Source organism: Bos javanicus, chromosome 8, assembly GCF_032452875.1.
Source record: "Bos javanicus breed banteng chromosome 8, ARS-OSU_banteng_1.0, whole genome shotgun sequence".
Lineage (NCBI taxonomy): Eukaryota > Metazoa > Chordata > Mammalia > Artiodactyla > Bovidae > Bos > Bos javanicus.
Genome location: NC_083875.1, coordinates 27,616,925 through 27,637,578, shown reverse-complemented (window position 1 = coordinate 27,637,578; position 20,654 = coordinate 27,616,925). Strand labels below are relative to the sequence as shown.

Sequence of the window (20,654 nt, the reverse complement as noted above, 5' to 3'; positions counted from 1 at the left end):
GGACATGAGCAGTGTTACTGAATTATCTTGAACTTCTTTCGACAACTTTTCCCAAATGTCATATTAGTTCTAAAAACGTGTATGTTTTTTATTTTATACAATTACAGTGTCAGTAAGAAAGCTGTCTCCTTTTTTTCTTTTGGCATATAATTCTCATACCATACATTTAATCCATTTAAAGTGTACAGGCCAATAATTTTTAGTTTTTGCAGGGTTTTACAACTATTACCAAAATTACTTTTAGAACATTTTCATCAACTCCAAAAGAAGCCCTATAACTTTTAATAATCATTCCTCATTTATCTTTAGCTTTGCAGCCCAAGATCACCACCTATGGGCTTTCTCACTGTATAGATTTATCTGTTCTAAACATTTCATATTAATGAAATGAATTTTCATGGATTATAAGATCTTTTATGACTGACTTCCTTCACTTAGAATAATGTTTTCAAAGAGTTTATCCATGTTGCTGTATGTATCAGTACTTTATTATTTTTATAGTTGAATATACTCTATTATATAGATAATCTATATTTTATTTATCTCAATTAGATGGACATTTGTACTATAAATATGTGTGTTCAAGATTTTGTATATACATATATTTTTATTTCTCATAGGTATATACCAAGGAGTGAGATTACAAGGTCATGTGATAATTTTGTTTTTAAGCTTCTGAGGAACGGTCAGACTGTTTTCAAAAACATTTACATTCTAAACAGCACTGTCTGAGGGTTCTGATTTCTCTTTGTCCTTGGCAACACTTACTATTGTCTTTTTGATTTTTAGGCATCTTTGTGGATGTGAGTGGCCTCATTGTTGTTTTTATTTTCATTTCTCTGAAGGTGAATAATTTTGGTCATCTTTTTATGTTATTGGCCATTTGCATATCTCTGAAGAAATATGCAATTTCTTTTGTGCATATTCTAGATACAAATCTCTTTTTATTTATATAATTTCAAACTATTTTTTTTAGTTCTCTTAGTTGTTTCTTACATCCTTAATGGTATTATTTGAACACAAAGTGTAAAACTTTTATATTTAACTTATCTACTTTTTCTTTTGTTGTCCATGCTTTTGAGCATTCTCAGATGCATCTCAGATGTGCATCTGAGAAACCATTGCTTAATCCAAGATCATGAAAATGATCCTTATGTTTTCTTCTAAGAGTTTTATTTCTTACATTTAGTTCTTTAATCCATTTTGAGTTAATTTTTAAATATGATGTTTGATAGGAATCCACTTTCATTGTTTTGCATGTGTTATTCCATTGTCCCAGTTCCATTTGATAAAAAAAAGACTGTTCTTCCCCCACTGAATTTATCCTAGCATATTTATTTAAAATAAATTGCCTGTAAATATAAAGGTTTATTTCTGGACCTCAGTTCTGTTCCTTTGATCTATACATTTATCCTTTATGCCTATATCACACTATATTGATTATTATAGATTTGTAATAAATTTTACAGTTAGGATTTGTGTGTCCTCAATATTTAGTCTTTTTTTTTTCAAGGTTAGCTTTTCTCTATCATTTACATTTCTATATGAGTTTTAGAATCAGCTTTTCCATTTCTTCTGAAAAAAAAAAAAGCAAGCTGATATGGTTTTGATAGAGATTCTGTTGAATCACATCAGTATGGTGAGTGTTACCATCTTAACAATATTGTAACTCCAATTCATAAATAGGAGATGTTTCATTTATTTAGAACCTTCTTTAATTTCTTTCAGTAATGTGTTATAGTTTTCAGATTATAACTTTGCACTTCTTTGGATACATATATTTTAAAATATTTAATTATTTTTTCTGTTATTCTAAATGGAATTGTTTCTTAATTTCCTTTTTGTATGGTTCATTCCTAATGTTATGTATGCAATTAATTTTTCTATATTAGTCTTATATTTTGCAAACTACCTAAACAGATTGTTTCTGTAGGATTTTCTGTGTGTAAGATCATGTCATCTGTAAGTAGAACTCGTTTTCTTCCTTTCTAATTTGTATGTCTTTTATCTCCTTTTATTGCCTGTCACCCTAGCTAGAGTCTCTAGTATGAAGTTAAATAGAAAAAAAGAGAGTGGAAATCTATATCTTCTTCCTGATTTCAGGAGGAAAGGATTTGCTCTTAGGTGTGGTATTAGCAATGAGCTTGTTGTTGATACACCTTATGAGTTAAGAAAATTCCCTTCTTTTCCTAGTGTGTTGAATTTTTTTTTTAATCATAAAATGGTGTTGGGTTTAGGCAAATAAATGCTTTTTATGTATCTGTTGAAATGGTTATGTGGTATTTGTCTTTCATTTTATTGGTACAGCATATTACCTTGTTTTTTGGATGTTAGACCAACCTTATGCTGCTGGGGTATCTTTATTTTTATCTGACGTTAGTATAATAAGTGTAATATTTTTATCTGATCTTAATGATAAATGATAGTGATAATGATAGCCTTAAAGAATGAGTTCAGAAGTGTTCCCTCCCTTACATTTTTGGAGTAATTTGAACAGAATTAGTATGAAATCTTTTAAAATGTTTGGTAGAATTCACCAGTGAAACCATCTGGTCTGGGAATTTTCTGTGTTGGGAGAATTTAATAGCTGATTAAGTTCACTTATCATGGGTTGAGATTTTCTATTTATTCTTGAGTCAGTTTAGGTATTTTGTATGTTTCAGAATTTGTACTTTTCATCTTAGTTATCTAATTTGTTGGACAATTGTTTATAGTATTCTTCAGTCATCTTTTAAATTTCTGTATGGTTAGTAGTACTGTCCTTACAAGTCACTTGCATTCTTTCTTTTAATTCTGTTGCTGTCTTCAAAAGAGTCAGCTTTAGAGTTAGTTGAATATATTGTACGCCTTTAAAAGTATTTCAACAATAATCTTCATTATTTCATTGCTTCCTTCTCCTTTTGGATCACTCAGCTATACTTTTCTGTTTCCCTAAGCTATACAATTGCATTGTTGGTTTTAGATATGTCACCTTTTTTAGTATAGGCATTTAAGTTTCCTGCTGACCTTTGTTACATCCTGTGAGTTTTGGCATGTTATGTTTTTGTTTTCATTTGTATCTGGATATTTTAGGATTTTCTTGTGGTTTCTTCTTTGATCGATTGGCTCTTCAAGAGTGTATTGATTAATTTCCATGTGTTTTGAATTTTTCAGTTTTCCTTCTGTTAATTGAGTTTTAGCTCCATCTACTGTGCTCAGAGAAGATGCTTTGTATGATTTTAATGTTTTAAAATTTATTGAGAGATGTTTTTTGACTTGAAATATGGTCTGATATGTTGAATGTTCCATTTGTAATTAAGAAAAATGTGTATTTTGCTGTTTGGGGGTAGAGTGAACCATATACATCTGTTAAATATACTTGTTTCATAGTGTTTTATTGGTCTTTTTATCCTTACTGCTCACCTATCTAGAGGTTCTACCATTATTTGAAGTGGACTATTGAATTACCCATCTATTAATATAAAACTATTCTTTCTGTTCCGTCCTTTGTATAATTTAGGGCTTTGGTTTTGGTGCATGTATATTTACAGTGGTTACATCTTGATGAATTGACTTGACTCATTGATTAATATCTAATGCCCTCTTTGGCCTCTTATTGGAGAAGGAAATGGCAACCCACTCCAGTATTCTTGCCTGGAGAATCCCAAGGACGGAGGAGCCTGGTGGGCTGCCATCTATGGGGTCACACAGGGTCGGACACGACTGAAGCGACTTGGCCTCTTATAACTGTTTTTGACTTAGTCTTTTTTGTCCAGTATTCTTACATTCATCCTAGTTCTGTTTTGGTTATTATTTTCATGAAGTACTTTTTCTCATTCTTTGATTTTCATTTTTTTGTGTCTTTGGATCTGATAGTCTGTTCTAAAAGCACATAGTTGTATAATATTTTCTTTATTCTATCTCTGTCTTTTGATAGAATTTAATCTGTGTGCACTTAAAGTAGTTACTAGTAAATAAAGATTAACTTCTGCCACTTTATTGCCTGTTTGGTCTATGTCTTCTACATTTTTTTTGTCCCTCGTTTCCTGTATTACTGTCATCCTTTGTGTTTAGTTGATTTTTTTTTGTAATGGCACATTTTGATTCCCTTCTCATTTTTGGGTATATGTTCTTTTGATATTTTTTTGTGGTTACCATCAAGATTATATTTATCATCCCAAACTTATAACAATGTAATTTGAATTGATACTAACTTATCTTCAATAACATAGAAAACTCTTCTGCTTTGTTGCTTTTTCCCTCTGTTTCAAGTTATTTTTGTCACCAGTTACATCTTTATAAAATGTGTGCTCTGCAATGTAGATTTATAACTTTATATTTTTGGCTCTGAAATTATATACAAAATAAAAATTAGAGTTAAAACCAAATATACAACAATACTACAGTTTATATTTGCCATGTATTTACCTTTACTGGAGCCTTTATATTTTCAGATGGTATTGAGTTACCATTTTACATTCTATCTGAGGTATTTCCATTAGCATTTCTTATAGGTTAGATTTCATAATGAACTCCCTCAGCTTTTGTTTATCTGTGAATGTCTTAATTATGCTCTAATTTTGAAGGACAGTTTTGCTGGGTATAGAATTCAACCTTGACATTTTTTCTTTCAAAACTTTAAATATATCATTTAAATATATATCATTGCCTTCTGACTGATGATTTCTGATGAGGAATCAGGTGTTACTCTCACTAATGAGCCCTTGTGACTAGACACTCATAATTCTCTTTTTGTTTTTGGCTGATTTTAAAAAGTTTAATTGTAGTGTATCTTAGCGTGGGTCTCTTTCTGTTGATCTTACTTGGAGTTTGTTGTGGCCGTTGGCTTTATAGATACATGTATTTCATCAGAATTGAGAAGTTTTTGGCCCTTGTTTCTGCCACCACCCCCTCCCCGCCCCACCTTCTGTCTCTTCTCTTTTTGGGACTCCCAAATAATGTACATTTTTGTCTGTTAATTGTGTCCCACTGTTCTCTTAGACTCTATTCAATTTTCTTCATTCATCTTTCTGCTCCTCAGATTCAGTAAATTCACTAGTTCTATCTTTTAGTTTGCTCACATCGGTTGACCCCTCTGGTGAATTATGCATTTCGATTATTTTAATTTTTACCTCTAGAATTTGATTCATGTTTATAACCTCAGGCTCTTTATTGATATTTGTTTGGTTTATATTAATACATTGTTTTTCTGGTTTCCTCAATTCTTTTACTTATTTTTCTTTAAGTATACTAGAGATAGTTTTAACGTTTTAAAGTTTTAAAGTTTTGCCTTGTAGATCTGATATCTGAGCTTCCTCAGGAATTGTTTCTGTTACTTTTTGTGTTTCTTTGAATATGCTACATTATCTGGTTTCTTTGTATGCTTTGTAACCTTTTCTTGTTCTTGAAAGTTGGGCATTTGTGGTAACAAATATATGATAATGCTGGAAATCAGATCCTACCCCTTCCCAAGACTTTGCTGCTTTAACTGCTGGAGGCTATGGTAGTCTTTTTGTTTAGTGCTTCAGTTTATTTTTGTAAAGTGTTTATTCTTTACTGTATTTAGTTATTGAAGTCTTTGTCCTTTAGCTTTTGTCTCCTCCTTTTGTGACCGAATTTCACCTTGACTGCCAACTGCTAAAATGAAAAAAACAAAAAGAAAAAAATCACACACAGAGATTCAAAACAAGTTCCTTTCCCAGTCCTTGTAGATGGCTAATAGAGCATTCCTTTAATACTTACCCACATTTGCATTGAGCTCAGGGGTTATCCCAAAGTAAAGTGCCTCTGGATTTTGTGAATATGCATCTCTCTCTGAAGATATGTGTGGACTTAAAAACTCTCCCATGTGAAAGGGTATTTTTGAATGTCTTAATTTCCCAAAGAATTTCCCACGACATTTAGTCTGTGACTTAGGCATCCTATTGCATATTGTAACCAGTCATCTTTTGCCCTGTGCAAAGGCACTTGAGCCATGATAAGATGGTTGGATGGCATCACCAACTCAATGGATGTAAGTTTGACAAAGCTCTAGGAGTTGGTGATGGATAGGGAATCCTGGCATGCTGCAGTACATGGGGTTGCAAAGAGTCGAACACGACTGAGTGACTGAACTGAACTGAACTCCACTTTTCCAATCTGTGTTCAGAGTCTGGTCAGAGATAATCCCTTTGCATCCTTTTGGTCACCACTAGACCAGTTATAACAGACACATACAGTAATTTGCTAGCAAAGTTTTTTTTCTGCTCTTTCCCAAACCAGAAAAGATCACCTACTGGGAACACTGGCTACTGCCACAATATGAATTATACTGTTTTAAGATTCTTGGATTTTAGATGGCTAGTGTGTCAATACAAAGAAATAGAGGAAAACAACAGAACGGGAAAGACTAGAGATCTCTTGAAGAAAATTAGAGATACCAAGGGAACATATCATGCGAAGATGGGCTCGATAAAGGACAGAAATGGTATGGACCTAATAGAAGCAGAAGATATTAAGAAGAGGTGGCAAGAATACACAGAAGAACTGTACAAAAAAGACATTCATAACTCAGATAATCATGATGATGTGATCACTCACCTAGAGCCAGACATCCTGGAATGTGAAGTCAAGTGGGCCTTAGAAAGCATCGCTATGAACAAAGCTAGTGGAGGTGATGGAATTCCAGTTGAGCTGTTTCAAATCCTGAAAGATGATGCTGTGAAAGTGCTGCACTCAATATGCCAGCAAATTTGGAAAACTCAGCAGTGGCCACAGGACTGGAAAAGCTCAGTTTTCATTCCAATCCCAAAGAAAGCAAAGCTAAAGAATGCTCAAACTACCTCACAATTGCACTCATCTCACACGCTAGCAAAGTAATGCTCAAAATTCTCCAAGCCAGGCTTCAGGATTACGTGAACTGTGAACTTCCAGATGTTCAAGCTGGTTTTAGAAAAGGCAGAGGAACCAGAGATCAAATTGCCAACATTCACTGGATCATCGAACAAAGCAAGAGAGTTCCAGAAAAACATCTATTTCTGCTTTATTGACTATGCCAAAGCCTTGGACTATGTGGATCACGGTAAACTGTGGAAAATTCTGAAAGAGATGGGAATACCAGACCACCTGACCTGCCTCTTGAGAAACCTATATGCAGGTCAGGAAGCAACTGTTAGAACTGGACATGGAACAACAGACTGGTTCCAAATAGGAAAAAGAGTATGTCAAGGCTGTATATTGTCACTCTGCTTATTTAACTTATATGCAGAGTACATCATGAGAAATGCTGGGCTGGAAGAAGCACAGGCTGGAATCAAGATTGCCGGGAGAAATATCAATAACCTCAGATATGCAGATGACACCACCCTTTTGGCAGAAAGTGAAGAGGCACTAAAGAGCCTCTTGATGAAAGGGAAAGAGGAGAGTGAAAAAGGTTGGCTTAAAACTCAACATTCAGAAAACGAAGATCATGGCATTTGGTCCCATCACTTCATGGAAAGTAGAGGGGGAAACAGTGGAAGCAGTGTCAGACTTTATTTTTCCGGGCTCCAAAATCACTGCAGATGGTGATTGCAGCCATGAAATTAAAAGATGCTACTCCTTGAAAGGAAAGTTATGACCAATCTGCTACTACTGCTGCTAAGTTGCTTCAGTTGTGTCTGAATCTAGATAGCATATTAAAAAGCAGAAACGTTACTTTGCCAACAAAGGTTCGTCTAGTTAACGCTGTGGTTTTTCCAGTGGTCATGTATGGATGTGAGTTGGAGTGTGAAGGAAGCTGAGTGCTGAAGAATTGATGCTTTTGAATTGTGGTGTTGGAGAAGACTCTTGAGAGTCCCTTGGACTGCAAGGAGATCCAACCAGTCCATTCTAAAGGCGATCAGTCCTGGGTGTTCATTGGAAGGACTGATGCTAAAGCTGAAACTCTAATACTTTGGCCACCTCATGGGAAGAGTTGACTCATTGGAAAAGATTCTGATGCTGGGAGGGATTGGGGGCAGGAGGAGAAGGGGACAATAGAGGATGAGATGGCTGGATGGCATTACCGACTCGATGGACATTAGTTTGAGTAAACTCCGTGAGTTGGTGATGGACAGGGAGGCCTGGTGTGCTGCGATTCATGGGGTTGCAGAGAGTTGGACACGACTGAACGACTGAACTGAACTGAACAGAGTGTACTGAGAATAAGCTGTGGAAGGCCTTATAAAAAATTCAAGAATATTTTATCCATTTTTTAAGTTACCTTTTTCTTGGTTCAACGTTTTCTTTATTATTGTAAAATTTTGAGTTTTCCAACATTGGTTCTGGACAGTTTCTACTATTTTTTGCCAGTTTTTTCAGGCAAGAGTGCTCGGAGCTACATACTCAGCATTATGCAAGTGTTACTCATTGCCTTCGTTTATAAATGGGTTAGTATTTTTACTGGATATAGTATTACTGGATATAGTATTCCTGTTGGCAATAGATATAGTATTCTGGATACTCTATCCAGCTATGGTATTCTAGATATATAGTATTACTGGATATAGTAATCTGTGTTGGCAGTGTTTTTCTTTGAGCATTTTTAATATGTTATCTCTGTCTGTAGTCTCCATTATTTTTGAAGAAAAGTCAGTTGCTAATATTATTGAAGTGTATTGGAAATAATGAGTCATTTTCTCTTTTGGTTTCTAACAGATTCTCCTTGTCTTTGGCTTTTAGCATTTTGACCATGATGTGTCTATTCATGATCATCTCTGTTTATATATAGTACTTAGAGAGTTTGTAGTGTTTCTTGGATGTATAGATTAATGTTTTTCATCATTGTTTGGTAGTTTTCAGCCATTATTTCTTGGAGTATTTTTTCTGTTCCTTATTCTATTGCCTCTCCTTCTGATTATGTCCCATTATTTCTCTGTGTCTATTCATTTTTATTATTTTTTGATATATCTTCAAATTTTTTGTTCTTATTCCTACCAATTCATATTAAAAGTTGAGCTCTTCTGGTAAGGTTAATATATATATATATATTTTCATTTTAGTCACTGTGCTTTTTTAGTACCAGATCTTCCATTTGAATGTTTTAAAATATATACTTTTTTGGTATTTGCTATTGGATAAGACTGTCATTTTACTGTTTTGAAAAAGATATGGTACTTTTAAAAGCATGATTTTCTTTTGCTTTTTAAGTATACTTATAATGTCTCTTGAAATCTATTTGAAATCTGGTATCTGAATTTTCTCATGGACAGTATCTGTTGCCTGGTTTCTTTCCGTTTTATGAATGATGCTTGTCTCTTTCTTGCATGTTATAATTTTTTGGTTGAAAAATGTACGTTTAAAGTTATATTCTGTAAAGTTAGCACCATCACAAATGAAAAGCTATCTATGTCTTTCACCTTCAATATACAACTACTAAAACATCCACAGCACAACAAAGATGTCTGTGTTCAGTACATCAGGATGCTGGAGAATTCTGCATATCTGTGCACTAAAGATGGTTGGATTGGAAAATATGGAGGATGCAGAACGAAGGGAACAGTGGAGGCATGCTTGCAGTCCTGGTCTATCAACACCAGCACCTGTGCCCACAATCTCAGAGAATCTGACAGTGACAGAGGAGGTGATGCACATGATGCTATCTTCCTGGCCACAGTGGTGCCTGCAGCCACAAGAAACTGGGCAGCAGTGATAGTGAGGCCTTACTCTTGCCCTTCACTTGCACATCTGCAGCAGTGCAGCTTACGATACTGAATGCTACAGAGGTACCCGCAGGAAAATTACAGCACTGGACACCACAGAGTCACCCACAGGAAAGTTATAACACTGGATACCATGGAGGCATCTGCAGGACCCTGCCTCCTCCCGTCTCTTCCCTCATCGTTGTGCAACCTGCAATTCAGGATCCCAGATATGAGGGAATAGCCCACCATCCCAGTGCCCCAGGCAGCAGCAACTATGACACTTGTGGAAGCAGGGCACCAACGACCCTAGGGACACGAGAAACAATAATGAAGGCACAGGGCCACACAGAGGCAGAGGAGCATGGAAAATGTAGACTCTCAGATACACCCAGAGGCATCTCAAGTAAGAGAAGCCCAAAACTTGTATTATATCACCACCTACTGGAAATTAAAAGAAAGACTTCTAATTTCTGACCTGTTGAATTGTTAGAGTAAAGCAGAAAGGTGTTCCCTACTTCTATGTGTCAGCAGAGGAAAAACTGATCGAGCACCATGAAAAACCACAGTAACACTTTACCACAAAAAGAAAATGACAGTTCCCCAGAAACTAAGCTTAAAAATCACGGAGCATTGCAATCTGATTGATAGAGAATTCAAAATAGCTGTCATGAAGAAACTCAACTAGTTAACACAAAATTCAGAAAGGTAGTTCATTGAGCTCAGGAATAAAGTTAATGAACAGAAGGAATACTTTACCAAAGATTTTAAAACTAAAAAAGAAACAGAAATTATAGAACTTAAGAACTCAGTAAATGATATGAGGAATGCATTATAAAGTGCTGGATACAGAGCAGATCATAGTGAAGAGATAATTAGTGAGCTCAAAGATGGAAATTAAGAAATAATGTAGTAGAAGAAGAAAAAGGATTGAGATATGAAAAAATGAGAAGATTCTAAAATAGTTATTCAACTCTTTTAGAAGGGCAACATTAGGGTAATGGGTGTACCAGAAGGAGAAAAGAAGGAGAAGGGAGCAGAAAATTTATCTGTGATAGCTAAGAGCCTCCCAAAGAGGAGGGAAAGAACTGGGTATACAAGACCAGGAGGCTAAGAGAATAATTACCTCAATGCAAAAACCTTGTCTAAGACACATTTTATTAAGTTTTCAAAAGTCAATGACAAAATTTTGAAATTCAGCCAGGAAAAAGAAAAGGATGGTAATCTACCATGGCCAATCTAGACAGCATATTAAAAAGCAGAGATGTTACTTTGCCAGCAAAGGTCCGTCTAGTCAAAGCTATGGTTTTTCCAGTAGTCATGTATGGATGTGAGAGTTGGACTATAAAGAAAGCTGAGCGCAGAAGAATTGATGCTTTTGAACTGTGGTGTTGGAGAAGACTCTTGAGAGTCCCTTGGACTTCAAGGAGATCTAACCAGTCCATCCTAAAGGAAATCAGTCCTGAATGTTCACTGGAAGGACTGATGTTGAAGCTGAAACTCTTAATACTTTGGCCACCTGATGCAGAGAGCTGACTCATTTGAAAAGACCCTCATGTTGGGAAAGATTGAAGGCAGGAGGAGAACGGGACAGCAGAGGATGAGATGGTTGGATGTCATCACTGACTCAATAGACATGAGTTTGAGTAAACTCCGGGAGTTGGTGATGGACAGGAAGGCTTGGCATGCTGCAGTCCATGGGGTCGCAAAGACACTATTGAGTGACTGAACTGAATTGAACGCAACCTCCAGGGGAACCCCTTTAAGGCTCTCAGGAGATTTCTCAGTAGAAATCCTACAGTCTGGAGGGATTGGAATAACAAGTTCAAAATACTGAAAGACAAGAACTCTTACCCAAGAGTACTCTATCCAGCAAAGTTATCATTTAGCTATGAAGGAGAAATAAAGGTTTTCCAAGACATGTAAAAGCTCAGGGAGTTCATCAAAACTATACCTGTTGTACAAGAAATGTTGAAAAGTGCTCTTCTATCAGAAATAAAAAGGCAAGGGTACACGTATTTTAGCAAGGGGATAAATAGAATCAGAAAAACTTAACTCTATTTGAATAGGCTTCTAAATACTGTATTATAGCAGAAACATTAAAGGGGAAAAAATAACTATAGCCACTTGCAGTTTGGTAAAAACTCAGAACATATAAAGGGATAATTTGAGACAGTAAAAACAAAAGGGAAGAGGAAAAGGATGTAATCCATAGACATAAATGAAGATGCTATCAACAGAAAAAAAGAGGATTTTTAACCACTGAGATATTTTATACCAAACCCACAGTAAACACAAAATATAAATCTACAGCAGAGACATGAAAATGAACAAAGAATAAACGAGAAAAGCATCACAGAAAACCAGCAAACCAAAACAGCAGACATAAATACAAAGTAAAAGAAATGATGGAGATATAAAACAACCAGAAAACAAAAAGTAAAATGGCAGTACTTAGTTTTCATCTATCAATTATAATTCATGTAATGGATTGAATTCACCAGTCAAAAGACACAGAGTAACCAGATGCATTAAAAAATAAGACTATATGCTGTCTCTAGAAGACTCACCTCAGTTCTAAAGACAAATGCAAGGTCAAAGTGAAGGGATTGAATATGATACTCCAAGCAAATGATATTCAAAGGAAGTTGATGTAGACATACTCATATCAGACAAAATATACTTGAAGTCAAAAAAAGTAATGAGACGAAATTGAACAGTATATAATGATAAAGGGGACCATTCATCAAGAAGATACAACATACACACACACACACACACACACACACACACACACATATCTAACATAGAAAGCACCAGAGTGTATGTGAAACAGTTACTAACAAGCCTAAAAGGAGCAATTGACTGTAACACAATAGTAGGGGACTTCAATACCCAATTTACATTGACAGATAGTTCATCCAGACAAAATTCAACAATGATACAACGGTCTTAAATGATGCATTAGACCAGATGGATTGGATAGATTTGTTCAGGATATTCAGTCCAAGTGCAGCAAAATGCATATTCTTCTCAAGTACACATGGAACTTTTCTCAAGTTTAAACCGTATATTGAAACCAGTAAACCACCTGGGAAATCAATTAAATGGAGACTAAAAAGACAGTAGGAAAAAAGATCAATGAAATTAGATAGCTCCTTGAAAAGATAAAATCAGCAAATCTTTAGTTATACTCTTTAAGGAAAAAAAAAGACAAAACTCTAGAAAATATAGAAATGAGTGAGGAGACATAACAATGAATACCACAGAAATATGAAGGATTGTAAGAGAATATTATGAACAGCTCTATGCCAACAAATTGAACAAACTAGATGAAATGGACAAATTCTTAGAATTATACAACTTCCAAGATCAAATCATGAAGAAATAGAAAATCTTAATAGACCATATCACTATAAAGAAATTGAAATGATAATCAGAAAGCTCTCCAGACCTGGATGACTTCACAGATAAATTCTGCCAACCATTCAAAGAAGATTTAGTATCTATTCTTCTCAGACTCTTCCGAAAAACTGAAGAGGGGATTATGATTCCTAACTCATTTTATGAGGCTAACTCCACTCTTATACAAAAACCACATAAAGACAACACGCAGAAAAAGAAAATTACAGGCCAATATCTCTGATGAACATAGATGCAAAATTTCTGAATTAAAGTATTAGCAAGTCAAGTAAAACAGTACATTAAAAGAATCATCACCATGATCAAGTGGGATTTATCCCAGGATATAAAGAAGTTTCAACATCTGCAGATCAATCAATAGGATATCACATTAACAAAATGAAGGATGAAAATCATAATTATCTCAATAAATGCAAAAAAGGCATTTGACAAGATTCAGTGCTCATTTGTGATTAAAAAAAAAAACACCTGTCAACTAAATGGTTATAAAAATGACATACCTCATCATAATAAAGTTGTAAATCACAAATCCACATCTAACATCATACTCAATGGTGAAAAACTAAAAGTTCTGTCTCTAACATCAGGACCAGAACAAAGGCTACTCTTGCCACTGTTATTCAACATAATATTGGAAGTCCTAACAAGAGCAATTAGGCAAGAAAAAGAAATAAAAGGAGTCCAGATGGAAAGAAAGAAGTAAAAGTGTCACTGTTTGTGGATGACATGATTTTATAAAATGATAAAGAAAAAACTCTACAAAAAAAGCTATTAGAAAAAATAAATATGACAGAGTGGCAGGGTACAAAATCAACATACAAACCTGTGTTGCATTTATATATGTGAACAAAGATCTAGTAGAAAGAGAAATTAAGAAAACCAGTTTTATTTATAATCAAAACAAAAGAATGAAATACTTAGGAATAAATTAAACCAAAGGTATAAAAGACCTGAACATTGTTAAGAAATTGGAAAAAATACATAAATTAAAAAATATTCTCTGCCTAGGAGTTGGAATGATTAACATTGTTAAAATATCCATATGACCTAAAAATATATAAGTTCAATTCAATCCATTTCAAAATCACAAGGACATTTTTGACACAAACAACAAAAATTTCTTAAATTTATAATGGAACCACTAAAGACCTTGAATAGCTAAAGCAATCCTGAGAAAAAAGAACAAAGCTATTGGTATCACAGTCCATGATTTCACCTAGACTACAAAGCCATAGTAATCAAAACAGGATGGTATTTTCAGAGAAACAGACACATACATCGGTGGAATAGAATTTAGAACCCAGAAATAAACACACACTTATACAGGCAATTAATAGACAACAAAGGAACAATGAAAATACAATGGAAAAAGGATAGCCTTTTCAATAAATGATGTTGGGAAGCCTGGACAGCCACATGGGGGAAAAAAAAGTGAAACTAGACCACTGTCTCAAACCATACACACACAAAAGAAAAGTGGATTAAAATTTTAAATGTAAGTCATGAAATCATAAAACTTTGAGGATAACTTGGGTGGTATGCTCTTTGACACTAGTCTTAGCAATGTCATTCTGGATATGTCTTTTCAGGTAAGGGAAGTAAAAGCAAAAATAAATTGTACTGAAGGTCCATCTGGTCAAGGCTATGGTTTTTCCAGTAGTCATGTATGGATGTGAGAGTTGGATTATAAAGAAAGCTGAGCGCAGAAAAATTGATGCTTTTGAACAGTGGTGTTGGAGAAGACTCTTGAGAGTCCCTTGGACTGCCAGGAGATCCAACCAGTCCATCCTAAAGGAGGTCAGTCCTGGGTGTTCATTGGAAGGACTGATGTTGAAGCTCAAACTCCAATATTTTGGCCACCTGATGCGAAGCGCTGACTCATTTGAAAGACCCTGATGTTGGGAAAGATTGAAGGCAGGAGGAGAAGGGGATGACAGAGGATGAGATGGTTAGATGGCATCATCGACTCAATGGACATGAGTTTGGGTAAACTCTGGGAGTTGGTGATGGACAGGGGGGCCTGGCATGCTGCAGTTCATGGGGTCGCAAAGAGTTGGATACAACTGAGCAACTTAACTGAACTACATCATCCTAAAAAGCTTTTGCATAGCAAATGATACCATCTACAAATGAAAGACAATCTACTGAATGTAAAAGATATCTGCAAATGATATATTTGATAAAGGGTAAAATCTAAAAATATACAGAACTCATACAACTCAACAAGATATAAACAACCCAGTTAAAAATGGACAAACTACCCGAATAAACATTTTCTCCAGGAAGACGTATATATGGACAGCAGGCATATGAAAAGTTGATCAACATCACTAATTATTACAGAAATGCAAATCAGAACTACAGTGAGGTATCACCTCACTCCTTGTAGAATAGCTCTTTTTCAAAATAAAAGAAATAATAAGTACTGTTAAGGATGTTGAGAAAAGGGAAGTCTTATATTTCTTGTTGGGAATGTAAATTGGCAGCCACTGTGGAAAACAGTATGGAGATTTCAAAAAGTTAAGAATAGAACTGCCATATGATTCAGCTATCCTGCTTCTGGGTATTTGTTTAAAGAACACAAAGGCACTAATTAAAAAATATATGTACCACTATGTTCATTGTGGCACTGTTTATAATAGCTAAGATATGAAAACAACCTGAGTCTGTATCAGCCAATGAATGGATAAAGAAGATATGGTATACATATATATGTATATATATATATATACACAATTACTCTTTTCTAATAAATGGGAATTTAAGAAGTACAGGTATACCTCAGAGATGTTTTGGGTTTGGTTCCAGACTGCCACAATAAAGTGAATATTGCAGTGAAGTAAGTTACACAAATTTTTTGGTTTCCCAATGCATATAAATGTTATATTTATGCTATACTGTAGTCTGTTAAGTGTGCAAGCATTATGTCTAAAGCAACAATTTACAAACCTTATTTTAAAACACTTTATTCCTAAAGAAGTCTAACCATCATCTGAGCCTTTAGTAAGTTGTAGTGCTGTGCTTAGTCTCTTAGTTATGACTGACTCTTTGCGATCCCATGGATTGTAGCCCACCAGACTCCTCTGTTCATGGGATTCTCCAGGCAAGAATATTGGAGTGAGTTGCCATGCCCTCCTCCAGGGGATCTTCTCAACCCAGGGACTGAACCCAGGTGTTCTGTAATCCACAGGTGGATTCTTTACTGTCTGAGCCAAGAGGGAAGAAGTAAGTTGTAGTAACATCAAATATCATTCATCACAGATCACCGTACCAAATATAATAATAATGAAAGAGTTGAATTATCAAAGTGTAACAGAGATATGAAGTGAGCAAATGTTGGAAAAATTACATTGATAGATTTGACGAAAAATTGCCACAGTCCTTCAATTTGTAAAAAAAATGCAGTATCAGTGAAGTGCAGTAAAAGGAAACATGATAAAATGAAATACGCATGTACTTGCAGTGTTATCTTGGCTAAAACCCAGTATTTTTCTCTTCAAAAATTCATTCAAGTTACTACACAGTGAATATATGGAGTATGAGAGCATTTCTAGAGTATAATAGATTTTTAGTGCTTGACCTAAAATTTGTTGCTCAGTTTTGGATTGGAAATAATGAATGTATGATGTATTTTTGATAGCTCAGTTGGTAAACTATCCACCTGCAACACAGGAGACCCTGGTTCAATTCCTGGGTCCAGAAGATCCACTGGAGAAGGGATAGGCCACCCACTCCAGTATTCTTGGGCTTCCCTTGTGGCTCAGCTGGTAAAGAATCTGCCTGCAATGTGAAAGATCTGGTTTGATCCCTGAATTGGGAAGATCCCCTGGAGAAGGGCAAGGCTACCCACTCCAGTATTCTGGCCTGGAGAATTCCATGGACTGTATAGTCCATTGGTTTGCAAAGAGTCAGACACGACTGAGCGATGTTCACTTTTTCACTTTATAGTTTTAGATAAAATATTTATTTAATACTTTATGAAAATAATTTAGATTTTATATTTTTGAAAAAAAGTAACATCAATTTTAAAATTGTTTCAAAGTGAAAACACAGTTTACAAAATTATCATGAGGAAAAGGCAAGGTTTGAAGAACTTTAGGTGAACTTTCACCACAGTAAGTGAACTCAGCATGATCTGAATCTGAAACATTATAAACTTATTATTTTTTTGCTGCACCATTTTTTTCTTCTCTGAGTGTGTTTATGTATCTGCATTTAAAATTAAGGCAATAATAAAATATCGGCTATTGAGTAATATTTAAGTCCGACTCTGTGCGACCCCATAGACGGCAGCCCACCAGGCTCCTCTGTCCCTGGGATTCTCTAGGCAAGAACACTGGCGTGGGTTGCCATTTCCTTCTCCAATGCATGAAAGTGAAAAGTGAAAGTGAAGTCGCTCAGTCATGCCCAACTCTTAGCAACCCCGTGGACTGGAGCCTACTAGGCTCCTCCCTCCATGGGATTTTCCAGGAAAGAGTACTGGAGTGGGGTGCCATTGCCTCCTCCAATATTTAAGTTAATGAGTTCTTTTTTCGTTCATGTAATTAGCAACCTTTTTGTTGTACAGTCCTTCCTTTATTGAAATTTTAATAAGTAAATTTCTACATAGATTTTCAATTTTATTTGCTTTAGATTCTTAACTTTCACACCAGGAGACCATGTTACTTTTACAGTTTCTGAAAAAAATGACCTGTGACTGATATAAAGTTTCTTTGATTGTACTAACATTCTTTTAATTAAATGAAAAAAAAAGTAAAATTGAAAACACTATTAATTTTTCACTTATTTTGTGGATTTTTTTTAGTTAAATATGACAGACTTTTATTTATTTAATATTTATTATATTTGATTGTGATATGAATGCTCTATTTTTAGGCCTTTGAAGACAATTTAATTGAAGCAAGGCAAGAAATTGAAGTATCACAGAGCAAATATAATGCACTATCATTAGAGCTGAATAATAAACAGACAGAACTTATGCAGAAGGATATGGATATTACCTTGGTCAGGCAAGTACTCTGACTCCTTAATTTAATGTTGTAGAAATGTCCTTAGTTATGCAGAATGCCAGCATTTTTATATTTATTGTTAACACTCCAGAATGACAACAGTGTTTGTCTTCTGTGAGACCTACGTTTGTGTATTGGAACTATCTGGAATTAAGTGGGACAGTTGGAGGTTCCACAGGGTTGGAAAAAGCATGCACAAAGAGTATCCCTGTTTCAGATGTATTCATTCATTCATAGTTTCCTTATAAAATTTTTACCCTTGCATTATATAATATTCATTATTATTACAGTGAGTAATAAATGAGTAATCCAGTTTTGACTTTTTATTTTGTGTTGTGCTTAGTTGCTCAGTCATGTCCAACTCTTTGCAGCCCCATGGACTGTAGCCTTCCAGGCTCCTCTGTCCTTCGGGATTCTCCAGGCAAGAATACTGGAGCAGGTTGCCATGCCCTCCTCCAGAGGATCTTCTCCACCAAGGAATCAAACCTAGGTCTCCCATACTGCAGGCAGATTCTTTACCATCTGAGCCACCAGAGAAGCACATATGCTAAATAGTTTTAGTTTGTGAAATACTTTTTCTATATCAAAATATTTAATTTTATAGTACTGCTTATAAAGTGGAAGTACTTGAAAAACTTGTGTTTTTAAATGTTTTGAAAGATTTTAAACTACCTATTAATTTATTTTATAATGACCTGCATCAGAAAATAGTGTTAGAAAAAATCATAAAAGTATATACACATATACATATACATAAATGTCATACTTGTATACACATGCATATGCATGTGTACATTTTAAATTTTAAGCTATTTAAATCACAATGTTTATCACATACTTGTATAAGCACAATTTCAGTTTCTGGTGCTACATGTAAAATATGTAATATATTTATATACATAATATATGTATTATGTTTATATATGTCATATATAAATGTCCATATATATATGTCATATATATATATATGACATATATAAATGGACAAATTCTTAGAAAAGTGTAACTTTCCAAAACTGAACCAGGAAGAAGTAGAAATCTTAACAGACCCATCACAAGCACGGAAATCGAAACTGTAATCAGAAATCTTCCAGCAAACAAAAGCCGAGGACTAGACGGCTTCACAGCTGAATTCTACCAAAAATTAAGAGTAGAGCTAACACCTATGTTACTCAAACTCTTCCAGAAAATTGCAGAGGAAGGTAAACTTCCAAACTCATTCTATGAGGCCACCATCACCCTCATACCAAAACCTGACAAAGATGCCACAAAAAAAGAAAGCTACAGGCCAATATCACTGATGAACATAGATGCAAAAATTCTTAACAAAATTCCAGTAAACAGAATCCAACAACATATTAAAAAGATCATACATCATGACCAAGTGGGCTTTATCCCAGGAATGCAAGGATTCTTTAATATCCACAAATCAATCAATGTAATACACCACATTCACAAATTGAAAGATAAAAACCATATGATTATCTCAATAGATGCAGAGAAAGCTTTTGACAAAATTCAACATCCATTTATGATAAAAACTCTCCAGAAAGCAGGAATAGAAGGAACATACCTCAACATAATAAAAGCTATATATGACAAACCCACAGCAAACATTATCCTCAATGGTGAAAAATTGAAAGCATTTCCCCTAAAGTCAGGAATAATACAAGGGTGCCCACTTTGACCACTACTATTCAACATAGTTTTGGAAGTTTTGGCCACAGCAGAGCAGAAAAAAAAAAAAAATAAAAGGAATCCAGATTGGAAAAGAAGAAGTAAAACTCTCACTGTTTGCAGATGACATGATCCTCTACGTAGAAAACCCTAAAGACTCCACCAGGAAATTACTAGAGCTAATCAATGAATAGAGTAAAGTTGCAGGATATAAAATCAACACACAGAAATCCCTTGCATTCCTATACACTTACAATGAGAAAACACAAAGAGAAATTAAGGAAACAATTCCATTCACCATTTCAGTGAAAAGAATAAAATACTTAGGAATATATCTACCTAAAGAAAAAAAGACCTATATATAGAAAACTATGAAACATAGAAAACTATGAAAGAAATCAAAGAGGACACAAATAGATGGAGAAATATACCATGTTCATGGATTGGAAGAATCAATATAGTAAAAATAAGTATACTACCGACAGCGATCTGTAGATTCAATGCAATCCCTATCAAGCTACCAACGGTATTTTTCACAGAACTAGAACAAATAATTTCACAATTTGTATGAAAGTACAAAAAACCTCAAATAGCCAAAGCAATCTTAAGAAAGAAGAATGGAACTGGAGGAAACAACCTGCCTGACTTCAGGCTATACTACAAAGCCACAGTCATAAAGACAGTGTGGTACTGGCACAAAGATAGAAATATAGATCAATGGAACAAAATAGAAAGCCCAGAGATAAATCCATGCACCTATGGAAGACTCTGATGCTGGGAGGGATTGGGGGCAGGATGAAAAGGGGACAACAGAGGATGAGATGGCTGGATGGCATCACCGACTCGATGGATGTGAGTTTGAGTGAACTCTGGGAGTTGGTGATGGACAGGGAGGCCTGGCGTGCTGCAGTTCAAGGGGTCGTGAAGA

General features: G+C 35.0%; 1 protein-coding gene across 5 annotated transcripts in view; it reads left to right on the top strand.

The window, feature by feature from the left end:
• Positions 1-20,654, top strand: part of CNTLN (centlein) — a 352,113-nt gene that overhangs the window by 125,338 nt on the left and 206,121 nt on the right. For all 5 annotated transcript variants that reach the window (XM_061425221.1, XM_061425222.1, XM_061425223.1 and 2 more), the window contains one exon: positions 17,916-18,049. In XM_061425221.1, coding sequence (XP_061281205.1) covers positions 17,916-18,049 — 134 coding nt within the window. The remainder of the gene's footprint in view (positions 1-17,915; positions 18,050-20,654) is intronic.